General features: G+C 56.6%; 6 protein-coding genes across 6 annotated transcripts; 4 read left to right on the forward strand and 2 right to left on the reverse strand.

Annotated features, from left to right (window-relative positions):
- Positions 1 to 1,769: 1,769 nt before the first annotated feature.
- On the reverse strand, positions 1,770 to 3,809 carry CONPUDRAFT_129031 (cleavage and polyadenylation specificity factor 25 kDa subunit). The gene is made up of 8 exons (XM_007774090.1): positions 3,780 to 3,809; positions 3,700 to 3,726; positions 3,475 to 3,648; positions 3,235 to 3,415; positions 3,081 to 3,156; positions 2,935 to 3,007; positions 2,827 to 2,868; positions 1,770 to 2,757 (listed from the first exon to the last, which is right to left on the reverse strand). Exons 1-8 carry the CDS (start codon positions 3,797 to 3,799, stop codon positions 2,736 to 2,738), a joined length of 615 nt encoding a protein of 204 aa, XP_007772280.1. The 5' UTR covers positions 3,800 to 3,809; the 3' UTR covers positions 1,770 to 2,735.
- Positions 3,810 to 5,910: 2,101 nt separating this feature from the next.
- Positions 5,911 to 10,111, forward strand: CONPUDRAFT_109324 (uncharacterized protein). Its single transcript, XM_007774091.1, has 20 exons — positions 5,911 to 6,219; positions 6,369 to 6,444; positions 6,555 to 6,636; positions 6,813 to 6,924; positions 6,982 to 7,096; positions 7,179 to 7,351; positions 7,414 to 7,563; positions 7,633 to 7,737; positions 7,817 to 7,904; positions 7,975 to 8,007; positions 8,072 to 8,172; positions 8,229 to 8,316; positions 8,383 to 8,471; positions 8,537 to 8,686; positions 8,745 to 8,951; positions 9,036 to 9,128; positions 9,180 to 9,242; positions 9,294 to 9,398; positions 9,453 to 9,872; positions 9,921 to 10,111. The coding sequence occupies exons 1-20, from the start codon at positions 6,120 to 6,122 to the stop codon at positions 9,971 to 9,973; spliced, it is 2,403 nt and encodes an 800-aa protein (XP_007772281.1). The 5' UTR covers positions 5,911 to 6,119; the 3' UTR covers positions 9,974 to 10,111.
- A 204-nt stretch (positions 10,112 to 10,315) lies between these two features.
- Positions 10,316 to 13,554, forward strand: CONPUDRAFT_139079 (uncharacterized protein). The gene is made up of 4 exons (XM_007774092.1): positions 10,316 to 10,724; positions 10,869 to 12,256; positions 12,357 to 12,672; positions 12,751 to 13,554. Exons 1-4 carry the CDS (start codon positions 10,369 to 10,371, stop codon positions 13,082 to 13,084), a joined length of 2,394 nt encoding a protein of 797 aa, XP_007772282.1. The 5' UTR covers positions 10,316 to 10,368; the 3' UTR covers positions 13,085 to 13,554.
- A 460-nt stretch (positions 13,555 to 14,014) lies between these two features.
- On the forward strand, positions 14,015 to 18,282 carry CONPUDRAFT_157173 (uncharacterized protein; the record flags this gene model as incomplete). The annotated part of the gene is made up of 8 exons (XM_007774093.1): positions 14,015 to 14,428; positions 14,486 to 14,786; positions 14,835 to 15,496; positions 15,566 to 15,953; positions 16,029 to 16,826; positions 16,901 to 17,389; positions 17,456 to 17,778; positions 17,884 to 18,282. 8 exons carry the CDS (start codon positions 14,015 to 14,017, stop codon positions 18,280 to 18,282), a joined length of 3,774 nt encoding a protein of 1,257 aa, XP_007772283.1.
- Positions 18,283 to 18,969: 687 nt separating this feature from the next.
- CONPUDRAFT_157174 (uncharacterized protein) lies at positions 18,970 to 19,703 on the forward strand (the record flags this gene model as incomplete). Its single annotated transcript, XM_007774094.1, has 8 exons — positions 18,970 to 19,039; positions 19,099 to 19,131; positions 19,183 to 19,202; positions 19,257 to 19,271; positions 19,327 to 19,365; positions 19,418 to 19,446; positions 19,563 to 19,594; positions 19,651 to 19,703. 8 exons carry the CDS (start codon positions 18,970 to 18,972, stop codon positions 19,701 to 19,703), a joined length of 291 nt encoding a protein of 96 aa, XP_007772284.1.
- A 2,670-nt stretch (positions 19,704 to 22,373) lies between these two features.
- Positions 22,374 to 23,189, reverse strand: CONPUDRAFT_157175 (uncharacterized protein; the record flags this gene model as incomplete). Its single annotated transcript, XM_007774095.1, has 5 exons — positions 22,374 to 22,493; positions 22,534 to 22,577; positions 22,676 to 22,815; positions 22,872 to 22,962; positions 23,018 to 23,189. The coding sequence occupies 5 exons, from the start codon at positions 23,187 to 23,189 to the stop codon at positions 22,374 to 22,376; spliced, it is 567 nt and encodes a 188-aa protein (XP_007772285.1).
- Between the last annotated feature and the right edge of the window lie 3,606 nt (positions 23,190 to 26,795).

Raw genomic sequence — 26,795 nt, forward strand, 5'->3', positions numbered from 1 at the left:
TTTTCACTCACGATGTCACACACCTCCCCCGCCCCGCACATCCTCGAATCCACGACCCAAAAAGTCCTGCACGCCCAGGGCTTCTCCCGCTCCTCATCGCACGCTGCCCTGGTCCTCTCCGACCTCCTCGCACGCTATTTCATCCTCCTCCTCGGCGCGGCAGGCCGCCGCGCGGAGCATGCCGGGCGCACCAACATGGCTGCGGCGGACGCCGTCGCGGCGCTCACGGACATGGGCGTCGGCGTGGAGGAGCTCGAGGAGTATTTCAAGAGCGAGGGGGTCGAGATGGTGCGGTACACGGGTGTGAGCCAGCGGAGGGCGGAGGAGATAAGGGAGTGGGGAGGTGAGTTTTGTGCTGCTCTTGTGCCTTGGTGGCTTCAGAGGCTGAGCGAAATGTGCAGTGCAACTGGCAGATGGGCTGCCGCCCAAAGAGGAGGGCGTTCCTCTGTTCTGGGCACCAGTGAACGAGGATATGCTTGAGCGCGTGCAGATGGAGGGAGACGAGGAAGAATACGAGGACGATGCTGCCTCAGCAGAAGAAGACAACATGGATACGACCGCCGACGCCCCTCCCCCGCCTCTCCTCTCGCTCTACCCCTTCCGAAGCACCACCCCCGACCACCTCCCGCCCCTGCCGAAACTCTCGCCAGATGGCATACCCATATCCGACGAACAACTCATCGCCGCAGATGGGGCAGCAACGGCAGACACCACCATGCTAATCGACACCTCCACCACCCCGCCGACACGCGCACCCTCCGTCTCCGTGCAGATCCCCCCGCCCTCCCAGGCGCCCTCGCGCGGCGCCTCGACGAGCCCCTCGCGTGCCGCACTGTCCCTCGCCGCTACCCACATCCACGACAACGACAACAGAAGAAGCCAGTCCCCGCACCACCCCGACGCACCCGGGCCGTCCCAGTCGCCCATCAAACGCGAGCCGACCCCGTCCGCGCAGCTCCCCACACTGGCGTCCGCGTCAACGTCAAGCGGCGCAGACTACGCCTCCCAGATCCCGTACACCCAATCCGTCCTCGCGTCCGCGCCCGAATGGCACCTCCCCGCCCCGCCTCCTCCCCATGCAAACGGTTCCAGTCACTCGCATTTCAACCCCAATCCCATTCCCAAGGTGCCGCACCGCCGCCTCACGAGCACCGCAACCGCACCCCCGCCGACCCCGGGCGGGAGCGGCGCGCTCGCGCCGAACGGCACGCCGTCGACGCAGCCGGCGCTGTTCGCTGCGTATCATCATATTCTCACGCACCCTTCTTCGTCTTCCTCGTTCATGTCTTTTGCTAACTCTGGTTCTGGTTCTGGCTCGGGCGCGGGTGGCTCGGGCGCGGGTGCAGGGGGAGCAGGGGGAGTAGGATCGGGGGCAGGAGCAGGAGGCGCAGGAGGTGCGGGAGGGTACACAGCGCCCTCGCCCGCGCGACACCGCGTCGCATTGAGCCTGCTAGCGCAGATGCACGCGCGCCCGAGGTGGAGTGCGCCGGATAGCTTGTTCGCGAGCGATGCGGGGGCCGCGGTGCCGTGTTTGCCGCGCACGGGCGGGGCGGGGCCGGTGTTTGCTGTGAGGATTGGGAGGGACGGGCGGGATGTGTTTGAGGATGAGTTTGTGCCTGCTGGGAAGGACGGCAAAGACGGGAAGGAGGGCGGGAAGGAGGGTAAGGAAGGCAAGGATGGGCGGGACGGGAAGAAGCCGCTGTTTCCGGGGCCGGCGCCGCGCCCGGTGTTGGGCAGGGAGGGCGCGAGTTTTGCGCCGAGTGTGCAGGGGAGCAGGGTGCCTGAGCTGGCGCGGGCGGTGTTGCCTGTGCGTTTCCTCTTTCTCCTCCATATTTCCCTCTCTTTCTCTTTCTCTTTCTCTTTTATATTCCCTCACCACCCATATCACTCCTCCACCACCCCCCAATCTCAATCCCATCGTGATGACTAACACCCCACCCGCACACAGACAAACGTATACACACGCACAACGCGCCTCGCACCCCCGCCCCCGCTCGCGCGCGGCACGCAGAAACTGTACTACGGCCCAGGCGTGCCCGCGCCGTGGAACGGCTCGTCCTCGTCCTCGTCCTCTCTTCCTCCCTCCTCTGGCCCCAATGCCTCCACACCGCATCCCTCCGCGCCTAATGGCGATATCGTCAAAAAAGAGCGGATGGAGGACGGCGACAAGAAGCATGGCGCCCCGGGAGGAGCGGGAGCGGGAGGAGCGGGGCCGGCGGTGTCGTTGCCGGACGCGACGCTGTATGCGACGTGGGAGTACGACGTGAAGCGCGCGAGCGAGGCGCTCGTTGTGCCGCCTGGTGCTGGCGTCGTGGTCGGTGCTGGTGGTGCGGGCGGGAGAAGGCGGAGGTGATGTTTTGCTGCTGGTTGCTGTTTGATTTTGTCATGGGCGAGGACTCGCTTGTTATTTCATGTAGACGCTCTGATAACCTCACGAGTTGATTGTTTTTGGTGAACGCAACCAGGCGCGCAACCGTTGTGATATTATTTCTCAGAGCGCGATTTGTGCTATCGTTATGCATCGTATCTCGACGGTATTATACAGTACATGCGTTGGATTGAGTCGTGGGCTCTCTCTCTCTCTCTCTTCGATCCCGAGGGGAGCTTCGTGTACGTAAGAGGTGCTGGGTGCAGTGCAAGAAAACAGTTTGCTTCACAGTCGCGTTCGTATCTTCATGAATTTGGTAGTGCCAGTGCGAGAGCGACACCAAGGCTCGCGTCTCGCATGCGTTTTTTCACTGGTAGATGAAGTTGTACCTGCGCAAACACCTTCATCAGCCGAGGGCTCACAGGAATATGAAAAGAAAAAAGAAGGGTGCAGCTCACCGAGAGAGGAGATGCGGGATCGCGGACAGCTGGGGGCCGTAGCTGCGTGACGGCGTTAGTTGATCACCCAAAGGAGGTTGTGAGATGGTAAGAAGAGGGAAGACGCACCGCGCGGCGTTGTCGTACAGCTCAAAGAGCGGGATCGCGAGGAGCTTCATGTTTTTTGGGACGGCGAGGACCTCTGTGTGTGTGCGCATCAAAGCGAGAACTGGGTGAGATGGAACGGAGGGGTTGTATCGTAGAAGGGCACGCACTGCGCTCGGGCATCTGGACGAGGAACAGCTTCTTGCACTCTTTGGGCTTCGTGATGTGTGCTGGCACGAAGGGGTACTGCGTGTCACAAGTAGACGCGTCAGCGTAGAACAGTTAGGGTTGTTAGATTGGGGAGCGAAGATGGGATGGACGCACCATGAAAGTCTCAAAGTTGGGGCGCCACCACTGGGCGAGACAGTCGCCGATCTCCCACTCGTTGTCGACGCCGTGGCTCGCGTTGAACTGGCGGGACTCGGGCGGGGGCGCGAGGCGGTCGTCTAGGCGGCGCTTGAGGCCGTCGATCTCGTCCTCGCCTGGCTTGAGGTAGTCGCCTGGGCTGTGCGTCGTCAGCTTCCAACTTTACTCGGTATACGAGGAGGAGGAGGAGAGGCATACAGCTTGAAAAAGGCGTTGGCGATCTGGAGCATGAGAATGTGGGGGTGCCCGTGGTCGTGGACGACGAGGATGCCCTCGACGGTGCGGCGCATGCCAAAGTCCTCGTAGTTGTTCTGGAGGCGCTGGAGGCGGGCGGACACCGAGGGGTCCTCTTCGGGCTGGGCCTCTTTTGTGCTGTAGGCGGGTGTGAGTGTATGCGCGTGGAGGAGACGGGTGGAGGCAAACCTGAATGTGAAGTTGGAGAGCGGGTATCTGTGGTGTGCAGGTGAGTGAATGATGATTTGGATGAGCGGGTGGATGCTTACAGGGCGATGGTGTTCGACATGTTGGCCGCGTTCAACCCTCGGTGTCACAGCATATCCAACTCTGTGTGACCCGACGCGTATTCTTGTGTGACAGTCGTGACAGGGTAACGCATGTCAGGCACACCGCTTATCTTTAGCGACACTGCAAGGGCCGATGATGTCACGATATAGCGTGTTGGTGACAGCACAACGAATTGATGGAAAAGAAATTCCTTATCGGTGAGTATGTTCGGCGCTCGGCGGCACAATATCGTCCGTCGTCGCCATCTTCAGCCTCTTCTTTTCCTCTTTCTCTATCTCTAGACTCTAGCCGGCCACGAACTGACCAATCGGGGGAGGCCTGGAACATAAGAACTGTGGAAAGGAGAAAGATAAGGCGAGATATAAATCATGTCTGTCCCGGTGTCCGACCCGCCTCACTTCAGTCGTCGTTTCTCTTCCCGCCAAATTTCGAGAGCGGGCATCATGCCCATCCTCGCAGAGCACGACCGCACCACCAGCGCAGACAGCACAGAGCTCGCCTTTGCCGACCACCCTGACGCACATGCTAGTCCAGAAGACGTCATGAGCGAGCGCTCACCGGCCACGGCCACGGGCGTCCCCCAGAGCTTCGCCGCGTTCGCCCTCACCTCTCCGCCGCTGGAGGAGTCGCCGTTGTTGCACAGGGCAGGGTATGTTGGCTTCTTACTCCCACCCGTTGCCCACATTCGCTGATTTCCGTGACTTCCTCTGGAAACACGCGCCTCGTGACTGCGCTGCCTCCTATACACCGTCGATCTCCTGACATAAACTCAACCCCATGCTCCCCCGCTTTCTCCATCTTCGCCATCATCACGCCGCTTCTGCCATCTTCTTGCTTCTCGCGGCGACCGGCTCACTGCCTGCAACGGACAACCGTTTCCCAAAACCGCTCGCTTTAATTCCGAATCGCTCTGCGCCTTTTCGTTCGTCAAATGCCTCACTCTCCACGACATCGTAAATGAACGTGAATCCCGGATCCACGCACACGCACCGACGAACATACATAAACACAGGCTCCTCCAGCCACGGAGCTACGCCTCCATCCACAATCACAACTACCCCAGCCACTACCATAACCATAACCACACCAGCAGCGCCGCCGCGCACCCAGCACTCAGCCCGAGCATGCACACGCAGGCCGCCATACGCGCGAGCACCGTCCAGCTCTCGAGCATGCCCCTCCACGCGTCGCCGTCGCCGTCCCCATCGCTGTCTCCACCGTCCAACCGCGCTTCGCCCCGTCTCGGCAACGGGGGCTATGCGGGTCCTCGCGTAACAGCACCGGCACCAGCGGTGGGATTGGGCATGTCGACGGGGGACAGGAGATGGGCGGCGGGCCATCGACCGCCGCAGGACGTGCCGCACTCGGTGTCGGCGTATGGCTCAGGCTCAGCGTCCGCGTCGGTCGCGGGGTCGACGCCGCTCAGAGATGATTTTGTGTTTCCCGCCCCGCATGTGGCGGGGCACGCCGCCGGGGATCTGGGTGGGGATACAGGCGCGAGTGTGGGTGGAGCCCACGCAGACGCGTTTCCCCCGCTCGCGATCTCGTTTGCGCCGTCGTCTATGGAGCGAGAGTATCGTGATCGTGATGGAGAGGGAGAGGGAGGGCAGGGGCAGGGCAGGATGGGGGAGAGCACCTCGACGTTGCTGAGTACGACGTCTGGGGAGACGGCGGAGAGCGAGAGCGGTGCTGGATTTGGGAATGAGAATGGTTTCACTGGAATCGGGGGAGCTCAGGCAGAGGGGACGAGTGGAACGCAGACGCCCCGCGCACGGGCGTCCCCGCCTGGATCTGGGACCGGGAACGGGCCGTCTGGGCTTTCGTTGTTGCTTGCGCGGCGAAGGCAGGGCCAGGGTCAGGGCGAGCGGGCAGGTGACCGTGTTGGAGGCGTAAAGAAGGACAGTGCGGAGAACGACAACTTTGCGGAGACGGATGAACGTCGGGCGCTGGGAGAGGGTGGGGTGGAGCGCGGAGAAGGAGTCGCTGAAGAAGCAGGAGAGCAGGGAGAACAGGAAGAGGAAGGCGAGGACACGCCGCACGCGCCGACCGCGCGCAGCCCGGCGGTGGACTTTGCGCGCCCGTCCTACGTCGACGCGCACCCCGAGAACGCGAATGGTGTTCTCCCCGTGACGGAACGCACGCCGCTCCTCGCCGCCTCTGGCGCGTCCTCCCCCAATGACACCAGTGGGGCGGGGTATACCAACGTCCACGCAAACGGCACCGCAAACAATCCAAACGCCGCCCCCGCCCCAGTGCCGCTAAGCCGCAAAACGCTCCCGGCGCGCCTTCTCTCGCTCAAACACACGGTGCACGCCAAGATGCGCAGTGTGCACGCGCGGGAGCTGCCAAGGCAGGCGGTCGGGGCGTTGCCGGCGGTGTTGTTGGGGGCGCTGTTGAATGTGCTTGATGGGGTTTCTTGTGAGTGTTTTTATTTTATTTTGGATTGGGGTTGGGGCTTGTTTCGGGCTCTCGTCGCGTCGCGTTTTGTGCCGTGCCGTTGTGCAGCGGGATGCGGGGAGAATGTCGAGTGTGGATTAATATGGTACATTGGCTGATTTGCATTGCAGATGGGATGATCATCTTCCCCGCCGCGGGCGTGTTCGCGGGGCTGGGCGGGATGGGCGTGTCGATGTTTTTCGTGTCGTGAGTTTCGTCTCCTGGTCTTTTTTCGTGCTTCCTCCGCGCTTTTCTCTCTGTCGACGTCGGAGAGGGTTTAAAGAGTGTTTTGGCGATATTGACAATGGGCGTTGCAGGGCGGTGATCGCGCAGTTTGTGTACACGTTCGGGGGGAGCATGTTTGCGGGTGCGAATGGGAGTATGATGATCGAGGTTGTGGTATGTGCTTTTGCTTTTGTTTTTCTCATCCCGCGCTTACGGGGTTCTTACCGATGTCGCTTGTTGCTTGTTTGCCTTCTTGTGTGGCCATCTCTCCGTGGATTTTGTCCGTTTGTTCGATGACTTGGATGTGATGTCAAAACACGATATCATGGGACTACGAACTGTGAACACAGCCGTTCTTCCACATCCTCGCGAAGACAATCGAGGCGGACATCGGCGCGGACCGTGCGCGGGAGGTGATTGCGACGACGATTGTTGCGTATGCGTTGTCGTCGATTCTCACTGGTATGCCTTCCCTTCTGAACACAATTTAAAGTAATGACCAAAAACAACGGAACACAGGCCTGACGTTCTTCCTCCTCGGCGCGCTCCGTCTCGGCGCGCTCATCGGGTTCTTTCCGAGGCATATTCTGGTCGGGTGTATAGGCGGAGTGGGCGTGTTTCTGATTATCACCGGGTGCGTCTCTCCGTCCCTTCTTTTCCCAGTTTCCATGCATTCCTCGTGCTGCTCGCTAACGGGACTTTGTGTGTGCATGTAGGCTGACAGTGAGCACGCGGCTCGAGTCCGACTCGCTCGACCCGTCGCTCGAGACGCTGCGCTTCTTCTTCGGGAACGCGCACGCGCTCGTGCTGTGGGTGCCGCCCGCGGCGCTGGCGGTGCTGCTGCGCGTGATTACGGCGAGGGTGCATCATCAGCTTTTGTTCCCTGCGTGTGCGTCTTCTTTCCCGAGTTCGGTTAGCTTGAGCTGATTTGAGTTATCGTCGCATTGGCAGACTTCCTCGTGATCCCGGTGATATTCTACATCGTCGTCGCGGCTGCGCAGCTCGATCTCGGCGCGCTAAGGCGCAGCGGGTGGCTGTTTGATATAGCGGCGAGTACGGGCGGGGCGGAGGACAGGTGGTATGGGTTTTATACGTTCCTTGGTGCGTTTCCCTCTCTCTCTTCTGTTCTTCTTTATGCACGCGGGAATGAGAGCTGAAGATACACTGTAGACTGGCGGCTGATCCAGTTCCGGCCGCTGTGGACGACGCTGCCGACGCAGTTCGCGCTGCTGTTTTTCAACATTTTGCATCCGCCGCTGAATGTGCCTGCGTTGTGTGAGTTTTGCCTAGTTTTGATGATTTGTGGTTGTGTTTAATGTGGTGCTGAACATACACCGGTTTTGACGATGTGCAGCTGTATCGCTGGACGAGGACATCGACACGAACAAGGAGCTCGTCGGGCACGGGTATTCGAATTTGTTGGCTGGGGTGCTTGGGACTGTGTACGTGTTCATTCGGAATGCTTCTTATCTCCCGTTCGATGGGAATCTGACATTGATGCGCTTTTTGAAGGCCGAACTATCTCGTCTATGTGAACACGCTGCTGTGCGTCATTGCCATTTACTGTGTTACTCCGGGCTGCTAAAAAGCGGTTTTGTGTTGTTGATAGGTTCTATCGTGTGGGAGGCGGGACGCGCGTGGCTGGGTTTTTGCTCGGGATCGCGAATATTGTGTTGTTGTTGATCGGGACGGGGCCGATTGCGTATATTCGTGAGTGTCCTTGATATACTCTATGCTATGCTAGTGCTAGTGCTGATGCGGTGCAGCTGTTATGGTCGTCGGTGCGCTGATCTTCGTGCTCGGTTTTGACCTTGTGAAGGAGGCGCTGTGGGATACGCGGCATCGGGTTAGCAGGTGGGCCTCGCGCTGTTTCCTACGGTGTACCAGAGTGCTAAACGGTGGCCGATTCACTTTGTGCAGGATGGAGTACATCACGATCATCAGCATCATGATCTGCATGACCGTGTGGGACTTTGTCATCGGGGTGCTGTTCGGGATCGTCGTCAGCTGTGCGTGTCCCCTCTCGTTATCGCCCGCACGGAGGATTTCGCTGAAACGCGCGTTATCGTTGTAGGCTTCTTCTTCGTCGTGCAGAACTCACAGCGGCGCAGCATCCGCGCGTGTTACACGGGCGACACGGCGATGTCGACTGTGCGCCGGCCCGCTGCGCACCGGGCGTACCTCCGCGAGGTGTCGAAGCAGACGCAGGTTATCCGGTTGCAAGGTTCGCTGCATGTACCATGGATGACTCCCATATGTGCTCACACTCGAACGCCGCGTAGGCTTCCTGTTCTTTGGTACGATCTCGCGCGTGGAGGAGACGCTGTGCAGCATCGTGGACGCGGCGCCGTGGCTGCGGCACCCGGTGCGGTTCGTCGTTGTCGATCTTGCGCTCGTGGCTGGTGTCGATCTGTCGGCTGCGGAGGCGTTTGTGAGGATCCAGAGGCTGTTGTCGGCCAAGGGCGTTATTCTGGTGTTTTGTGGGCTGAGTGGGGTTGGAGGGGGTGAGGGGCTGGGCCAGGGGCAGGATCAGAGACAGGAAGCGGGACAAGGACAGGGCGAGGGAGGGGGAGGGAACGAGAGTGTGGGGCGCGCGCTGGCGAGTGTGGGTGTGTTTGCGGAGGATTATGTGGAGGTTTTTGGGACGTATAATGATGCGATGGAGTGTGAGTGGGCTCTTTTTCCCCGGGTTGTGAATACGCTGATGTATGTGGTAGGGACGGAGAATGCGTATTTGCATGCGTGGTTCCGTGTGCAGAGGAAGGAGGCGACGCCTGTTGGTGAGTGCTGTCATGTTCGAGGCGACCAGTATTATGACGTATGACGGACAGCGTTTCCTGGGCGGCAGGCTCCCCAAATCCACTTTGATAATTCTCTTTCGGGCTCGCCACGGAGGCTGCAGTTGCAGGATGTTGGAGATCGGACGATTGCGCAAGGTGAGCCTGATATCAGCATGCGCTCGATAGAGTGCTGAGAACGCCGTGTTGCAGAGCTCACACACCTCGACATGCCCTCTGAGCCATACAACACCCTCGTCAAAGCCTTTGCGTCATTCGAAGGCGTCGACGACGCGCTCCTGCGGCGCCTCCCGCCGTTCTTCTCGCGCGTCGCTGCGCCCGAGGGCCACGTGCTGTGGGAGCAGAACCAGCACCCGGACGGGCTGTACCTGATCGAGTCAGGCGTCCTGCGGGCGTCGTACCGGTTCGGGGAGCACATGGCGGTGATCGAGGAGTCGATGGTGTCGGGGACGCTGGCGGGGGAGCTGTCGGCGCTGGCTGGGGAGCCGCGGAATGCAAGGGTGGTGGTGGAGAGGCAGGCGGTGTTGTGGCGGATGAGCGAGGAGAATATGGGGAGGATGGAGAGGGAGCAGGCGGAGGTGGCGCGGAGGTTTGTGAGGCTGGTGTTGAAATGTGAGTGGTGTTTTTTTGAGTGGGTGTAAGGTGTTGATGTGTGTGTAGCTGCGAAAATTGACACGGATGTGCTGCTGGTGTCGTTGGCTGCGAGGCAATGAGCCACGTGCGTCTCGTTCGGAGGATGCTCAAAATCTAGCGTCGGCATCAGCGTTTATCATCACGGACTCTTGATCGATTGATTCTCATGTTGTTGTGGGTGCAAGAAAAAGTACAGATACCCTCATTCATTAACTGTTATTCATCCGAGTATGTTGCATTGAATAGATAGCATCATAGTTTGTCGTTGTCATGGGGAGGTCGAGGGACGGGTGCCTGATGACATACGTGTTTATTGAGAAACGGATTGTCCGACTTAATGGCGATGAGTGATCAAGTGCCAGCAGAAGCCAGAGTTTTGCTCTCAACAACTCTTATCACGACCACCAAGTCACTTTTCAGCTCTTAATCTTACGCCCACTACGACCACTCTTTTAATCCTTTCTTACACTCAGCCATGAGCACCCGACTCGCACCCCCCGACTCCCCCTACTCGTCACCGCCAGCGCTCACCCCGGACGTCACAGGCTCGGTCGACTCCTCGCTCTCGCTCTCCCCCACACCCCACGCAGGCGCCCCGGGCCTCGTCATCGACACCACCGGCGACTCCGACACGGGCGCGAGTCCATCATCAGACAAGGGAAAGCGGTTCTCGCGCGGGAGGGCATCGTTTTACCCGCACACAAACTCGTCCAACAAGGCCGAGAAGCCGTTCAGCCGGAGCGCCGCCAAGCGCCAGAGCGTGATGACGCTGGGCAGCATCGAGCATCTGCAGCACTACTTTACGAAGACGGGGCTGCAGGCGAAGAGAGAGTGAGTGTTCCCTCCATGTTCATATCGTTTGTTTTGGTCGAGGATGGATGTTGTTGATCCGGGGGGTTCACGCTTGTTCTCTTTTCCCCGCCCTGCCACTATCCCCGCCATCGACTCGTGTATGCTTACTGATGATGATGGTAGCCCGTCGGACAAGCTGACGAAGAACCTCGTTCCTGCCATCGGCGGGCTCGCCTCGATGCGCATCAAAGCATCGCTCGGCAGCCTCAAGGAGTTCGACCTGCCCCCGTCCCCCATCATCCCGACCTCGCGGCACGTTGCATACCCGCCCGTAGCCAAGACGTACCAGATCGACCCAGACGAGGCCCTCCCTGGCGTCGCTGACGACCTCAACTCCGTCACCTCAGTCTGGGCGCTGCCCAAGCACGACGCCCCAAGCGACGCCACCGCCGCCGCCGCCGCCACAGCCCCAATCCCATCGGAGCCCGTCGACGTCCTTTCGACGCTCAAGCTCACGACGCGCGCAATCCGGAGCGTGCGCAACTACGTGCTCACGCTCCCCGACGAGTCCGCCGGCGCGCTGCGCTCGAACTACAACAACAACTACCGCGGGCGCAACGTCGGCGGCGGCCCGCCCACGCTGCGGCGCACCGCCTCGGGCGGGCTCGCTGCCACAGGCGGTGGGCCCCCGGACCCGCTCACGCTCATCCGCAAGGCGGCGTTGGAGGTGCTCTCGAGCCTGCGCGAGCTCGAGGAGCGCGCGCGCCTCCCGCTGTCGGACGAGGCGTACGACGCGCAGAGCGACCACGGCTCGTCGAACGCGTCTACTGGAGCCGGCGGTGCGCACCCGCCGTCGCGCGGGGCGTCGCCTGCGGGCGGGTTCTACGACGAGACGGCGGAGAGCGATCTGCGCGCGGTGGGGATCGATCCCGAGACGACGATCACGTTTATCCGCGTGGAGGGACGGGACGGGGCGATTCCGGTGTGGGATGCGCCGTTGGAGGAGATGGGCGGGGCGGCGTCGGATCTGGAGGACGAGGAGGAGGAGCGGCGGCGCAGGCGTGGGGAGCACTGGGACGACAGGCTGGTGCTTGGTGGGGGGTGGTTGTATAGGCAGGACGTGAGGCTTGCGGATCTGGGGAGGGAGAGGGAGGTGGTGAGGAGGTATGTGGGGATTGTGGATGATGTGTTGTTTGGGAGCGGTGCGGACAAGGGTGCGGGCGAGGCGTCGTCGGCTAAGGAGAGCAAAGAGAGCGAGAGTGGGATGCGCGGGTGGCAGAGGGCGAGCGAGAAGGTGCTGAAGAAGCAGAAGGACAGTCTGGGGCGGGCGGCGGGGCGGCGGGTGAGCAGCACCGAGGGGATCAACGAGGTGTTCAAGTTCCCGCCGCCGCCTACCCGGAGAGTCGTCTCGATGGGCGGGGTGCCGCCCACCGCGGAGATGCGCGGGCTGGTGCTGTCGGAGGAGCCGGAGCCGCTGGAAGAGGAGCACGAGGACGGGGAGGAAAGTGTGGTGGACGACGAGGATCTGCCGGAGTGGGCGAAACGGTCGATGTTTGCGAATGATGCGCTTGGTGAGCGGTTGTCTACCTCTGGGCGTGTCTCAAGTGGCATTGTCTCAGTGCTCGATGAGCTTATGTCTAACTACACTATTATCCATCCCATGTCAACTAGGCCGCGCCCACGCATTCCTGCAAGCACTCCTCCCCGCCGACCTCGCCCCCCACCTCGCGGCGACCGCGTCGAACCGCGAAGACTTTCTGCAGAGCCTCTCGTCCGGGCAACTTCTGTGCGTGGCGTACAACGCGGCGCTGCGCCGCTCGCGCAAGCCGTGGGGGTACATCAGCGTCGACTCGATCCACGACATCGTCGCGCTCGAGGCAGATGCCAACGCGAACGCGAGCGGGGACGGGAGCTCGACTTCGAACTCGAAGGGCGCGAGGACGGGGTGGACGTTCCGGCGGACGGATAATTTGCGGTTGTGGGCTGCGTGAGTGTCTTCTCTATCCCTGCTCCTTCTCTTCGTATACCACGTTCAATTCTGACTGTTGGTGTTGACCATGCTCAGCGCCCTGAAACTCCGCTACCTGCTCCCCGTCGTCGTCCCGCCCACGCCGAGCGCGAGCGCCCAGCCGCCGGGCACACCGCGCTCCGGCACGACCGAGCTGAGCAAGACGCCGGTGGGGTCGACGCCCGGATCTCCGACCAAGGCGCGGTTTAGCTTGGGCCCGGGATCGGTGCTGCTGGGGTCGGGGCTGGGGTCGATGAAGACGAGCGAGCCGCCGATCATGTTCGATCCGCGCGTTGTCGCGAGGAAGGAGGAGGGATGGGCGGATATGCTCGAGCAGCTGCTTGTGAGGTGGATGGATGCTGTTGTTGGCGAGCGGCGGTGCGGTCCGTGAGCGTCCCGATGGTGCTGATTCCGCTCGTGAAGATGAAGATGAGGCGCGCGGATGTGTCGATATGCGTATGCCGTTTTATTCCCTGATTTTATGTCTGATACACTTCAACCCCGCGACGATAGTTGTTCGAATTGGTTGTTTTGTATCACTCCTCACCACTCTCGTCATCTCTCTCTCTCTCTTTCCTTTTTTCTTCCTTCATCGTCTCTTATTTTCCCGTTTCCTTTTCGCTACCACATATGCCTCCCCAATATCCCGCATTTTTCCACCTTGCATATTGTATAGATCACCTATTCCCCGCCGACCAGTCGACCCGCGCGGCTTCATACCTTCGGTTTAATATCCCTTTCCCCTTCCTTAAATTTCCTTGATATTCTCGTCCTCGTCCTTGTTTGACGTTTTTTATATAATCGTAATACCACAACACAGTAGCATGTGGAGGATACATGTACATACCCACCCCCCACCCCACCCACCATGATATCGGACGCTCGTTCGCTGATACGGTATTAGTTGTCCTCTAGGATACGGATGTGATACGTACGCTCGTTAGGTTTATACATACGTAGGTACCTGTTTTGGCTTCACTTTACGTTTGTTGCGTCTGATTCGGAGATCATGAAAGTGAGGGAAATACAAGCAAGCGACAAATAGCCGATGCGCAGCTGTCGTGTGTTTTAATTTTTTGTTATGGGGAAATTATTGATTTGTGACGTGGTGGACGTGGACGCGCTCATTTGTCTGCCTCGCGTCGAACGGGTGTTAGTTCCACTGACTTGCTTTCTTGCATTTTCCTAATTCCGAGAACAGCACGGTTATCGTTCGCACCGCGTCCAACGGTGTCGCCATCTCATCGATCGTCATCGACCTGCCTGCCTGCCTCCCGACCACCGACCACCCACATCCGCGCAGATTGGATAACCACCCGGGATGGCCCAGACCAAAGACAAGCACTACTGGTCGCAGCTGCGCGCGGCGCTCACCGCGGGGCAGTGGACGTCGCCTGCGCCCGCGCACGACCCGCGGGGCGAGGCGCTGCCGTGGCCCGAGCTCGTGCGCAAGTTCAACAAGCACGTGAAGGGGTTTGAGGACGTTGCGCGGATTGCGGCGCAGACGCAGAGCTTGGCGTCGTTGATTTGTGTGTGTGCGCAAAGGGAGCGCAGTGGGGGGAAGGGTGTGGCTGAGGGAGGAGAGGCGGGGGTACAGCTAGGGGAGGATGCGGACGATGGGGGGCTGGTGTTGGGTGAGGAGCTGGTGTTGGGGAGTGCGGCGGCGGAGGAGGAGAGGGAGGAGGCGAGGAGGGGGTATGAGGCGCTTGGGAGGATGGAGGGGCAGGGCTTGGACGTGCGTTTCTTTCTTTGCTCTCAGTCATTTTGGATTAACAGCTTTGCTTGCTTCTAGTCCGTTCATCTTGCTCTTGCATACTACGCATATGCCCTTGGACAGCCGAGTGACTGTCTGAGGCATATAGCCAAGGTCTCGCATATCTTTGATGCAAACGCGCATGTCCCTGCTGAAGGGTCGACGCGTTCGAACGCTTCTGGCCTCCTCGCGCCTTCATCGACAGCGTCAAGCAGTTCGACATGGACAGATACGTGGACAGGAAGCTTTGCTAGCACCGACTCTCATGGGACGCCAACGGATATCAAGGACGGCAGGGCATGGGCAATGACTGAGTCGATGAGGAGCTTGTGTCTGCAGGGTGCGTCTCAATCTATGTTTGTTCTTCCTCATCTAATCTATTCCACAGGCATGTCTTTCGAGAAGCTTTCCCCCGACGAACATGAGCTCGCGCTCAAAGCCTACGCATCCGCCCTCCCGCTCATCAACACCATCAAATTTGACCTCCCCCTCGCACCCGCACCACCTACAACCCTCTCGCCGCGCCCACCACGATCCGCGCGGAGCGCAACAATCTCCTCGTCCTCGTCCCCCTCCGCCTCGTTCATGCCCTACCGCGAGCTCTGGCGCTGGACCGAGCGCATCATGTTCCGCGCCATCGCACTCGCATCGCGCACGCGCCCACTCGACGACCCGCTGCTGTGGACGCTCCTCTCGCACTACCACGACAGCTCCGCACACTGGCCCGAGACGTTCCAGCCGCACCGCCGCGGCACCGTCGCGCATCTGCACCTCCGCGCGCTCGTCCTCCGCTTCGGCTCACCTTCTGCTTCGTTGTCTGCGAACGCGAACGCGACGGCGCAGAAGGCGGCGCTGACGGGCGAGCGGCCCCCTGAGTGGCTCATGACGGCACGATCGGTGATCAATGACTATAGGGCCGTGTTGGGTGCGTCGACGAGGTTCCCGAAGGCGGGGGAGAAGAACGTGAAGGTGGAGGAGTTTGTCGATCTGTGTGTTGCGGTGTGGGAGGCGGCGGGTGCGTTGCCAGATCGCGCGAGATGGGTGCTCGATGTACGTGTTTCCCTGTTATTGACTGGCTCGGTCTTGACCCTGACGAGCGATTACCGATTATGATGGCAGGTGCTGTGGTGGGCGACGCGCCTCACGTTCAACTCGTACCGCGTCTTCCGGCACATGACGCGGCTCCTGTACGTGTCCGGCGACGTCGCGCTCGCGCGGCGCACGCTGCGGCTGTACACCCAGGTCGTCGGCAAGGCGCGGCAGGCCGGGCTGCGCGTGAACGAGGATACGGACAGGCATTGGGTCGAGACGCTCGTGGGCGGCGCTCGCATGTTCTGCCGGCTCGCGCTCGAGAAGCTTACGCGCGAGGGCGGAGGCGCGGAGGAGACGGAGGAGGCGAAGGCGTGCATCGAGAAGGCCAAGGAGAGGCTAGACGAGGACGATAAGGAGATGGTTGCGCGCGTGGCGCTCGCTGAAGGGGTGTGGAACTTGGTCGCTGCGCTCACAGGTGCGTTCGTACCCGTCACATCTCCAATGCGTCATACGTTATACAGCAGCTGATCACATTGCACACATACCACAGAACAAAACCCGCACACGCGCCCGGCCCGCCTCTCCATGTCCCTCGTGCAACTCACCAAGGCCGTCGGCACGTTCCCCACGCCCGCGGCGCACCACCACCGCGCCGTCGTGCTCTCCCTGCCCGGTCCGACGCAGAACATGGACGAGGCGGTGAGCGCGGCGCGCGCCGCCGTCGAGAGCGAGCCGAGCGAGGTGCGCTACTGGCACCTCCTCGCGCTGCTCCTCACCGCCAACGGGCAGTGGGCGCAGGCCAAGGGCGTGTTGGACGTCGGCGCGGACATTGGCGAGCCGGATGAGGCTGAGGTGGACGGTGGCGCGTTGATGGCGCCTGTGCTTGAGGAGGGTACTGTGGGTACACTCAACGGTAGTGCTGGCGGGGCGGCGCTCATGCCCGAGGATGGAGTTAAGGTGCGGGACTTTGAAGCTGAGAAGCAGGCGAACGGGTTTGGGAGTAGTCTCGTTGGGTCGTCATCGTTGGCTGCGCCGTCGACTGCCGACCGGTCATCGTCGAACGGGACGGGTGTGTCGACGCCTGTCCCCGAGCCACTACGGGCGCCTCCGCAGATGCTCATAGCCCGCGATGCGACGGCGCTTCCACCTGCCGGGACGCTCTTGCACGGAATTCCGGATCACCCGGTCGCTGCTCCTCAAGATGCGTTCGCATACGCGCTGCAGCTGAGGATGACGCAGATGGCGCTCATCGAGCACGTGGAAGGGCCAGAGGGCGCGGGTGTGCAGTGGGTGGATGTGTTCTCGTGGGTGGCGGAGCGGAAGGCGAGCGCTTCGCTCGAAGCGCAGGGTACGTTCGTGACTCGCTATTTAAATCATCGAATTTAGATTAAATTGATCGGCTGAATGACCGCGAATACACAGCGCGCTCGTCGATCGACACCACCGGCGGCCAGTCCTTCGCGACAACACGTGCGCCCTCGATCACCTCTCCGTCCGTCTCGGGTCGTTCCCTCGCGCCCGACTCGTCCAGGGACGACACCAGGTCGATGGTCAACGGCATCGTGTCCGACAAGGACGCGCTCACGAACTCGAACACCAGCGCGAACATGAACGCGAACGGGAACACGCTCACCCTCCCGATTCCGGACTCCGTGCCGTCCATCACCGTCACGCCCGGAACACCCGCGGAGCCCAGCTACCCGTACGGCTCGATGGAGGAGACGCTCGAGAAGGCTTCGTCCGCGCATGAGCGCGGCGGCGGCGGCGATCCGTCGGCGGGCAAGAAGATGCAGCAGATGCTGAAGAACAGGGTACACAAGGGGCAGGAGAAGATCAGCACGATCTCGAAGAAGATCGGGCATAATGTCGTTAGGAGAGGTGGCAGCTTGCGGAGATCGAGTTCTGCACCTGGTGTGTTGGCCTTGTGCATTCGCTCTCAAAAGGTGAAAACGCTAACCAGGGATTGCGCTGTATTAGACTTCATTGCAGTCATGCAGGGCGCGTCCTTCCAAGCCTCGTCCATCGCCTCGCGCCGGCGCATCCGCTCCGTCATCCGCCAGCGGCGTGACAGCCTGCCGAACGTGGAGTCGCCGCCGCCACCGCCACCACCGGCGCTGCGGCCCGTCGCGCCCGAGAACAGCACAAAGCCGGCGCCGGCGACGGCGGAGGACAGGCTGCTGAGCGAGCTGTGGGCGATGAGCGCGGCAACGTTCCGCCGGGAGGGCAAGATCGAGCAGGCCAAGGGCGCGATCCAGGAGGCGGAGGTGAAGGACGGGGAGAATCCGAGCGTGTGGGTGCAGGTGAGCAGCGCGTGTCTTTGTCTTCATTTTCACCTTTATCGCTGCATTCCCTTTTTTTGCCCTTTGTAATCCGTTGAATCGCTCTGACCATGATCTCTGGTGTAGCTCGGCTTGTACCACCACGCGCTGAACCACGACCGGCAAGCCGTCGAGGCGTTCCAGAAGGCGCTGTTCTTCGCGCCGGACGATATATCCGCCACCGTGCACCTCTGCCGGATGCACCTCGGCACCGCCGACGTCTCTTCTTCCTCCGGCCCCGGTGGAGAGAAAGTGGACGGGGGCCGTAGTGTGGAGCAGGACAAGGTTGATCTGAGCGCGGGCATGCTCGCGTACGCGACCAAGACGGCGGGGTGGAACGTGCCCGAGGCGTGGTACTTCCTCGCGAAGGCGTACGGGCTCCAGGGGCGCAAGGACCGCGAGCGGGTGTGTTTGAAGCGCGCGCTGGAGCTGAGCGAGAAGAGGACGATCAGGGATATCGGGAGTGCGATTGGGTGGTGTTTGTGAGTCCGAGAACGTGGTGTCATTTGCATATGTCTGGGATGTTTTCCTTCGTTGTCGTTGAGGATTTGATTTACACTCTCTGGATGGGCGGACGGACTAATCGGTTTGGACGGGTAGAAGGCGATATTGATCTTTTTTGCGTTTTTTTTTTACACTTATACAGCATGTTTGTCGTGGTCCATAGTTGCCGGGGGTGTTTCGTTCTTGCATACACTACCTAACTTCCCATGATACAAGATACCCGAGCTGACGAGTTTCGCCCGCTCTCGCCTCTGATGCAATGCCCCTTTTGTTGAGCAACCCGTTTCGTGGGCAGCGGGACACCTTGATGCAACTGATCCTCGGCACATCAGTGAGCGCATTTCCTGTACCATTAGGCTCGAGCTTGGCCTTACTCGCGCCTTTTTCTAGGAATAGACATTTCAAAACGCCACCTGGTTGATGATCAGAAAGTGGACATGTGAGCGCGCCCATCGCGCGATGCTGCCTTCCATATGTTGTGATCGTGCTTTTCCCGGCAGATCCATTCAGTCGAACGTTACAACTCGCGGCATCAAAACGGCAACACAGTAACCTGACATCGGGCGTCAGAATGGAGGCCGTGCCGAAAAACGTGTTCACTAATATAGAAAACAGTGGTATGCGATTTGGGGTTGCGAGCCGGGTTCCCTTCACTTCCTCTCTTCCACGATGGCGTCCAACGAGGCGGAGGAGATTTTGATGGTTGTTGAGCTACAACTCATAGAGAACTATAGCCTTGGTAAGTCTCGTTTATTCGCGTTCACGAGTTAAGGCTTAAGTCGCAACTTACCGCTTCAGTCGCCGCTTTTGCAATGATGTCGTACGATTATGGTGAGCGTTCGAAGGTCGCGATTAGCACCCATTGAAACGTATTGCTTCTAGTATTGAACCTGGGACTCGAGGTATGTCTTCTCATATTTCCCGCGAGACATGAAATATAAATTGATTTCGCTCAGATTGACATCATATGGGTCAGTATGTCCCTCTTTCTTAGATCTCCTAGGTCTGATTGACTCTTTGATGTAGGCCAAAAAATACACGCAAATGACGCTCTTATATGCCATGGTATGTGAAGCCTATCAGTAGTGGCTAAGATTTTGAAGGATCGTTCACATAGCTGCGTTATGTCGGGTTGATGTACGGAGTGTAAGTCATTCCGCACTGAAAAACACCAGCAGGTCTAAATATCCAGAGATAGATCAAGATTGCGTGAGTACTACGCACATAATCTCTCGAATGCTCAAGAACGCTATATCTGCTAGTACAAAGCCTAAGCATACCTCAACCGGGAAGAGTGCGTATATTATACTTGCCTTTGAGGCTGATTACTCACTTTGATATAAGACGTAGGAACATTCTACTCTGACCAGATCCGCGTCCCCACTCACTCTTGCCAGGCGTAGGGTACTTCGTTTCCGACCTCTTCAGCTCACTGAAAGATATAATGCAGCTGCATTTTTGGACTTGCTCAACACAACGAGCCAAACCGTTGTGATATTTTTACTCCAAGGTGACCGATTCGCTACGTTCATCTTGACACACCCTGATTTCCAACAGGACTTCTGGCTATGCGCGTATATATCCTGTATGGAAAGAGAAGGAAGATCATGGTCGTACTGGCGATTGGATTCCTCGTCTCCCAGGCTATGAATATCTTGACAGGCGTCATCGCGTTCGTGGTGGTCCCCAGCGAGATAGGTGAATAGAACACCATCAAGCCCACTCCGTCTGAGCTACTGGCTGACTCTTTCTCGAGGGCCAATCCGTGTTTCGGGTGTTCAGTTTTACGAAATCTTCACGACTTCAAACTGGGTGTGGATGTCGCCGACGGTAAACAGCATCGAGCTGGCGTACGAACTGCTCCTCAGCTGCCTAGCTGTGCGCTACTCGATGAAATATCTCCCAAGGCCCTTCTGGAAATCTCCATGGAGCTCTTCCAGAACGCTCGCTGAGATTGTAGTCCGAGATAATCTGGTGTACTTTCTGATGTACGTGCGACCCTTATCTTCACTCAAATACACGTTCTGACCAGACGATAGCGCTCTATTTGGGATTGGGATCAACATGTTCAACTACGTTCCAGCGGCCAATGGCGTGAGAATCTATGTCTATCTCCAACTATGTCCCTGTCGGAGCTAACTCACTTGTTGCCTTAGTCAGTCGTGTATGGCAGCGTGATGCAAGTGCTCCAGATAATGTTCCTTTCCATGGTCGGTCCATGGATGGCACTTAGTTTACGCGAACGTCACGAAAGGGATACGAATCAGGATCTTAGCGGCAGCTACGAGCTAACTGAGATTGACTTTGGAAGTGGCCCTCGCTCACTTGCGACGTCGAACACCATGTGTAGCATAGGACTGCAGCCATCGCACGCTGCTTCAAGTAGTAGCTATGGTGGAGAAGTAGTAGCGACTTCGACTACGAGTATGCACGGTCGTGTACAGATGTGAACAGGTGTCAATCGTGTCGTATACTTCCCAGTAACCTGAGGAAATATTTGCTTCGGGTGTGTACGTGAAATTTAATACTTTATTGTCTAAGCTCGGGTAGAACACGTGTTTCGGTGTTGGTTGTTCATATGGTTAGAAGGATACTTTTGTTGCATAGTAAAGCCCTGCGCGTCGATTATGCATTACAAGACATGCCGTGCTCCGCTACGGCACAATTAATGGGTACCGGTGAAGACGTGAAAATCAGAGCACGTACTATGAACTGTTGTCTGCTACATGTGAGAGAATCAGACAGGTTCTAGACAACTGGCACGGCACGGCCTACCATGTCACGGTGCTATGCAACTGAATCTCATTTGCTCCATGAGTTTTCCAATATTGATAGTTGTCCTCCCGTGTCTCGGCAAGTCGGTTGGACCTGTCATAAGGGAGCTTGCACTTTGTAACCGTGATGTATCAAACGAACAAAAACCTATGTAAGGTTTCCTGAACCTTTAGATCTATCCCTTCAGATCTATTAACCTTTGTCGGCAGCACGATACTTATTTCATTGGGATATTGATGGGATTCAGGAATAGGTACCATCAGCAGAGCATCTCAACCAAAGTAAATACCGGGGTTAGACTCATTAATCTGACAGAGTACACATATACATGCATTCAACGATTTGAAGAAGTAACAGTTAACTATCTACACACAACGGGTAACAGACTATGCCTGCGTTACACTGCGGCTTGCATTGTTGAGACATACAGCAATTCAACGCCAGCCGCACACCCGGAAACATATTGCTGCAAAAATTGAACAACATAACAATTAGCACTGTTGTCCGTATGACAATATTTCATTGGGAACGGGTGAAACCTTTGACAGGTGCTCAACAATAAGAATTGGTGCCCAAAACCGATCACTGATATTGCAATATGTAGTATGATGGTGCAACATCAAGATGTGAGATAAGATAGGCGCCGAAGCGCGGGGTGCGTTCAAGCGTGCATACATATGGTGACAATATAAGTATTGCAACGTCTTCGCCCCTCCGAAAGCGAACGTTCGTTACATAACGTGTGGTAGAAGTAAACGCATGGGATGGTTGATTCCCAACAGACAACAATGAGCTAATGACAACCATTGTTTCCGATGTCCAGTTTAGCATGACATCTACATAAGGACCTATCAAGAAACATTTTTTTCCCTACCACACCTTGAAGCGTATCCACACACATGGCCATCACATTTATAACGTCCTCAGAAGTGTGACTCGCCATGTACTTGCCAAGTCATTCTTAGCTATACCTAGCCCCCAGGGCTTCGACGTTGGAGGTTTAGCAGGGTTTAGTTCATCAAATTGACCTTCGTAGGCAGTGACTCAGTTAAATTTGAGTGAGATCGACGAAGATCAGCAATATAGCCTATGAACAAAGGAACTCTACAACTACGATACGATATACCGGAAGACATACATACCTCCGCTTCTTCGCCAGATCATTCCTAAATGGGCAAAGAGAAGGAAAAAGAGGATAAGGAAATTTGAGACCGAAAGGGCTTACCGACATTACATTGACATTACTTAAGGCCCGTTTCATGGGCGGTATCTGGTTGGTATTGGGACATGCGTAGGGATCAGAGATCAAGTGATCGCGCAGAGGCATACCTGCGGGAGAGGCTGCGAAGGCGGCCGAGTGCAACGGCCACCGACCGTTTGGTATGGCGCACAGCCAAACGTGGCAACAGGGCTTTATCCTGCGGCACGGAAGTGTTAGCAATCGGGGATGTGACTTACTGGGAGGTTTCTGGCGCCTGCACAGGCAATGAGGTACCCGTTACCTGTCATTGGATGCCGGGATGTGAGTGAGGCAGGGACTTGCAATACTGTAAAGCAGCTAGTACTAAGCATAGGTGAAGACGTGAGATAATGTACGCACTCACGGTAGCAAGAGCCATGGGAGAGGAAAGGATGGACGCCATGAGTGAGGGAGTTTCAGAGAGGGGCACGCCGAGAGACAGGGCCCGAGCTTGCTGTGGCTGAGCCTGCAATGAGCGTGTATGCACGGATGGCGAGTTTCTGTGTTAGACATTATCAACGGAGGGGGATGGTGTCGAGCAAGAGGGTGTACCTACAGATTCTGCATCTGAAGCGAGGGTGGGGCGATCACGAGCGAAACGACTGTAGACTCAGATATAGAAATCGCCAAGACCGTGCAGTCGTCATCTACGAGCATTACATTGTGAGTTAATAACCTGAAAGCGATGGGTGTGGTACGCACCGAAGATCTGCACCGTGGTCCTGGTAGGGATGGAGTAAGTGAGTGTAGACGTCGCAAGGATTGAGAGACGCACCGACTCTACAATTAAAAGGATCCATGGTGCGAAAACGGGGAGGGAGGGGAGGGAGGGAGGGAGGAAAGGATGGCGACGAACAAAGCGTTCAGAATCCATTATCTTATCAACGGGAGTATGGCCCAAAATGGTTGAGGATATCCGGATCGAGAGCGAATCTGATCTCAAAGGGATCTGATCAAGAGTACAAACAAAAAACCAAACAAAAGCGGGCAGAAATATTGAAGATACGAGTAATGTACCGGCGCCTAGCTGATTTCCCACGTTGCCACAACGAGTCTGCCCGTCGCAAGCTGTCGCGCCACGTATCCCACTCACTCGAGCTGCGAACCCAGCACAAGAGGCTACACTCCGCGACAGTCGTGTCGAGCACTATATGCGACGATGAAGCACCCAAGGATTTCAGGATAACCTCTTCGAACCAAAGTTGGGCGCGTTGTACATCGACACAGCGAGCCTGAGCCTCGGCAGGCGGGGCCCATATCCACAGAGAAATTATTATGAAACTTAAAGGTGCGTTATTCTTGCTGTGTGAGATGGAGAGAGAGTTGACATCCAAGAAGCCCGTATATCGTGGCCCATTTCGTCGTCAGATAACAAAATATGGACACAGGGTGTACAGACCTCTCGTGTCAGCCAAGGGTATAGTGACAAAATGATAACCAGGCTGGGCAGATGGCAGAGAGATGGACAGGTTTGTGGGTGGATCACCGAAAACACTGAGCCTCCAGTCACAACAGGGTGTTGACCCGCACTTTCTGCACGTATCAGGCTTGTTGAATAGTAATCACGACAAACTTAGTGTTTGAAGTGGCCACAAAGGGCTTAGTGAAGTTATACCCCTCAATCGAGCTTATTGTTGACTGCCTTTTCCAGAACAACAGCATGTCGACAACCATATTGAGCGAAACGACGAACTGCCCACGTCCATGCGTGCTGAGCGACATTGATTTTTGGCAAGTTGCTTGGATGATACTCCTGCGACTCTCCTGATAGTTGTGGAGTGGACGGATCACTAACTTGGATCGGCCCCAGCCCCAGATGTGAAAGTGGCTGTAATCAGCGGCCCTCACGATAAAAGCCGCACGGAGTAGCATGTGCACATAAATAGGTGAGAATTCTTGGAAGTTGACTTTCCTTACGGTGCTTACTTTGTGACTTCTCTTATACTCGATTGTACGTCTCATGCCACATTTAAAGGTTCGCGTTACTAGATGAAATCCCGCGTAGCTTCGTTATGGCGGTATGGTGTACAGAGTGTGAGCCAATCGTCCATGCGATAATATAAGCTTGTGGATAGACCTGTGCGTGAACTTGATATGAGGACATTGCTGCGTAAGTCGTATAGACATATTTCAAGTGTTAAGCTCAATCGCGTTTGGGAAATAGTGCAAAGCTTGAACAGATCGTTTACAGAGGAAGTACGTAGCTACTTACCCGCATTTAAGTGCTGAGTAACGACGTGTCCAATTGACCACTAACCCTGAAACAAGACGTACGTGTATCCTTATCCGTTTTCATGTTCTCCTGCTGACTCGTACCAGACATAGGAGCCGTTTTTGGGGGGAAAGTCCAGCACCATCTTAAAATCATGCTGATGTTTGCTACAGAGGTTGTTGTGACCCTTTCAGGCTCTGTTATTCAGGTCGTTGTGTTGTTATTGCTTCACAAGGTAACTGATACAGTATGCGACTCGGTTCCAGTGCGTGTAATGATGCCATACAGGAGTTTTGGCTATGCGTGTCTACGTTCTTTACGACAAGGAGAAGAAAACCCTCATCATACTGGCAGTTGAATTTTTTGTCTCTCAAGCCATGAATATCTTGAATAGCGTCCTGTCATTCGTATATTTCCCCAGATACATAGGTAATGGGCCAGTTAATACCTTTGTCATATTGGCATTTGATGTATAGCTCACTATTTTTCAAGCACCGGTACGCGCATCAGACGTGAAGTTCTATGAACATTCTGCACCTTCGAGTACGCTATGGTCATTTCCAGCAATAAACAGAACCGAGCTGGCGTACGATATACTTCTTATTGGATTAGCAATTCGCTACTCAATCAAGAATATACCGAGACATTTCTGGATATCCCCGAGGAAGTCTACCGGTATTTTGGCTGCTACTGTAGTCCACGATAATTTGGTTTATTTCATGATGTACGTCAATCCTTCAACTTTACATCAAACCGTGGCGTATAACGAGGTTTTAGAGCTGTATTGGGCATCGGATTCCAGATGTTTATCTATATCCCGTCAGCCGGCCGTGTAAGCGTGTGTATTGCCCATTTCATACCCTACGAGCTTATTTGGGCGTTTTTTTAGTCCATCATATATGGAAGTGTGGCCCAAGTTCTTCAAATCATATTTTTGACCATGATAGGGCCGTGGGTGGTGCTGAGTTTACGCAGCCGCCATGAAAGGGATGCAAATCAAGGTAAGTAATCCTCATGACCACGAAACAGAGAGTTCCATGAACTTTGTAAAGGGGCCTCGCTCGCTTAGGACATTCGACATGAGCAGCGCAGGACTGACGTGACATGTGGGTCGTAGTAGGCGACTTGTCGATACAATGGCGTCGGACATATAGGTTTTGGGTTCGCGCGGATGTGAGGTGTCTGCGCTGGTAAAGTTTTGCTTCACTTCTAGACTACTTTTATACTAGTCTTTCGTTTGTATTGGCTATTAGGAGTACTCTCCTCTACGGATTGCTAATATATTACTAGTCTCTTGGACTTGTCTGCTCGGATTGGCATCGGATCATGTTCAGGGGCTTCTATTTACTTTTTAGGAGCTTTTCTTAGTAATCGCTCCACACAGGAGCCTCATGCGCAGTTTCTACGCATGTCTGGGCAGTGCCCAGGTATCCGACGTCTCGGACATGTCGGGAGTGACATGATGTCTTTTATTCATCTCCCAACACTCCCCCTCAATCCGAGTCTAGTCCAAGTCCTTCGACATGTTGGTTATGTCTCGGTTTCGGGAGAGGTTTTGTGAGTATGTCCGCCGTCATGTCATTGGTAGGACAATACTTTGTTTTTATGTCTCCTTCTTTTACTCTTTCACGAATATAATGATGTCTGATTTGGAAATGCTTTGTTCTCTCGTGAAATTCGGGGTTTTCGGACAGCGACAGAGCAGATTTATTATCTCCATATATTGTCGTTGCCCCTTTTTGTTGGTAGCCCGTTTCGTTTAATAGGTTTCTTATCCACATGGCCTCTCGGGCTGTGAATGACATCGTAATATACTCGGCCTCTGTTGTAGATAACGAAACAGCGACTTGTTTTTTGGATCTCCATGTGACGGCTGCTCCAGTCAACATGAATACATAGCCAGATACGGATATTCTATCTGATTGGTTTGCAAAATCCGAATCGGAGAACGCGTGTGGTCTGATCATATGTTCGGCATCAAATCCGATCTCATCTGTGTACCCTTTTAGGTTTGATTTCGCTTTTCTGCGGTATATTATTCCGAGATTCTTTGTGCCTGATAAATATCTTATTACGCGTTTGGCAGCCGTCCAGTGGGTTAAATCGGGATCTGCCGTGAAGGCTCCGAGTCTGTTTACGGCAAAGGCTATGTCTGGCCTTGTTGCACACGCGGCATACATTAAGGAACCGATTAATGAAGCATAATTATTGCTTCAATTCGCTTCACCCGGCGGATCTTTCGGGGATAAATTTGTTTTGACGTCCATT

Source organism: Coniophora puteana (assembly GCF_000271625.1).
Source record: "Coniophora puteana RWD-64-598 SS2 unplaced genomic scaffold CONPUscaffold_11, whole genome shotgun sequence".
Lineage (NCBI taxonomy): Eukaryota > Fungi > Basidiomycota > Agaricomycetes > Boletales > Coniophoraceae > Coniophora > Coniophora puteana.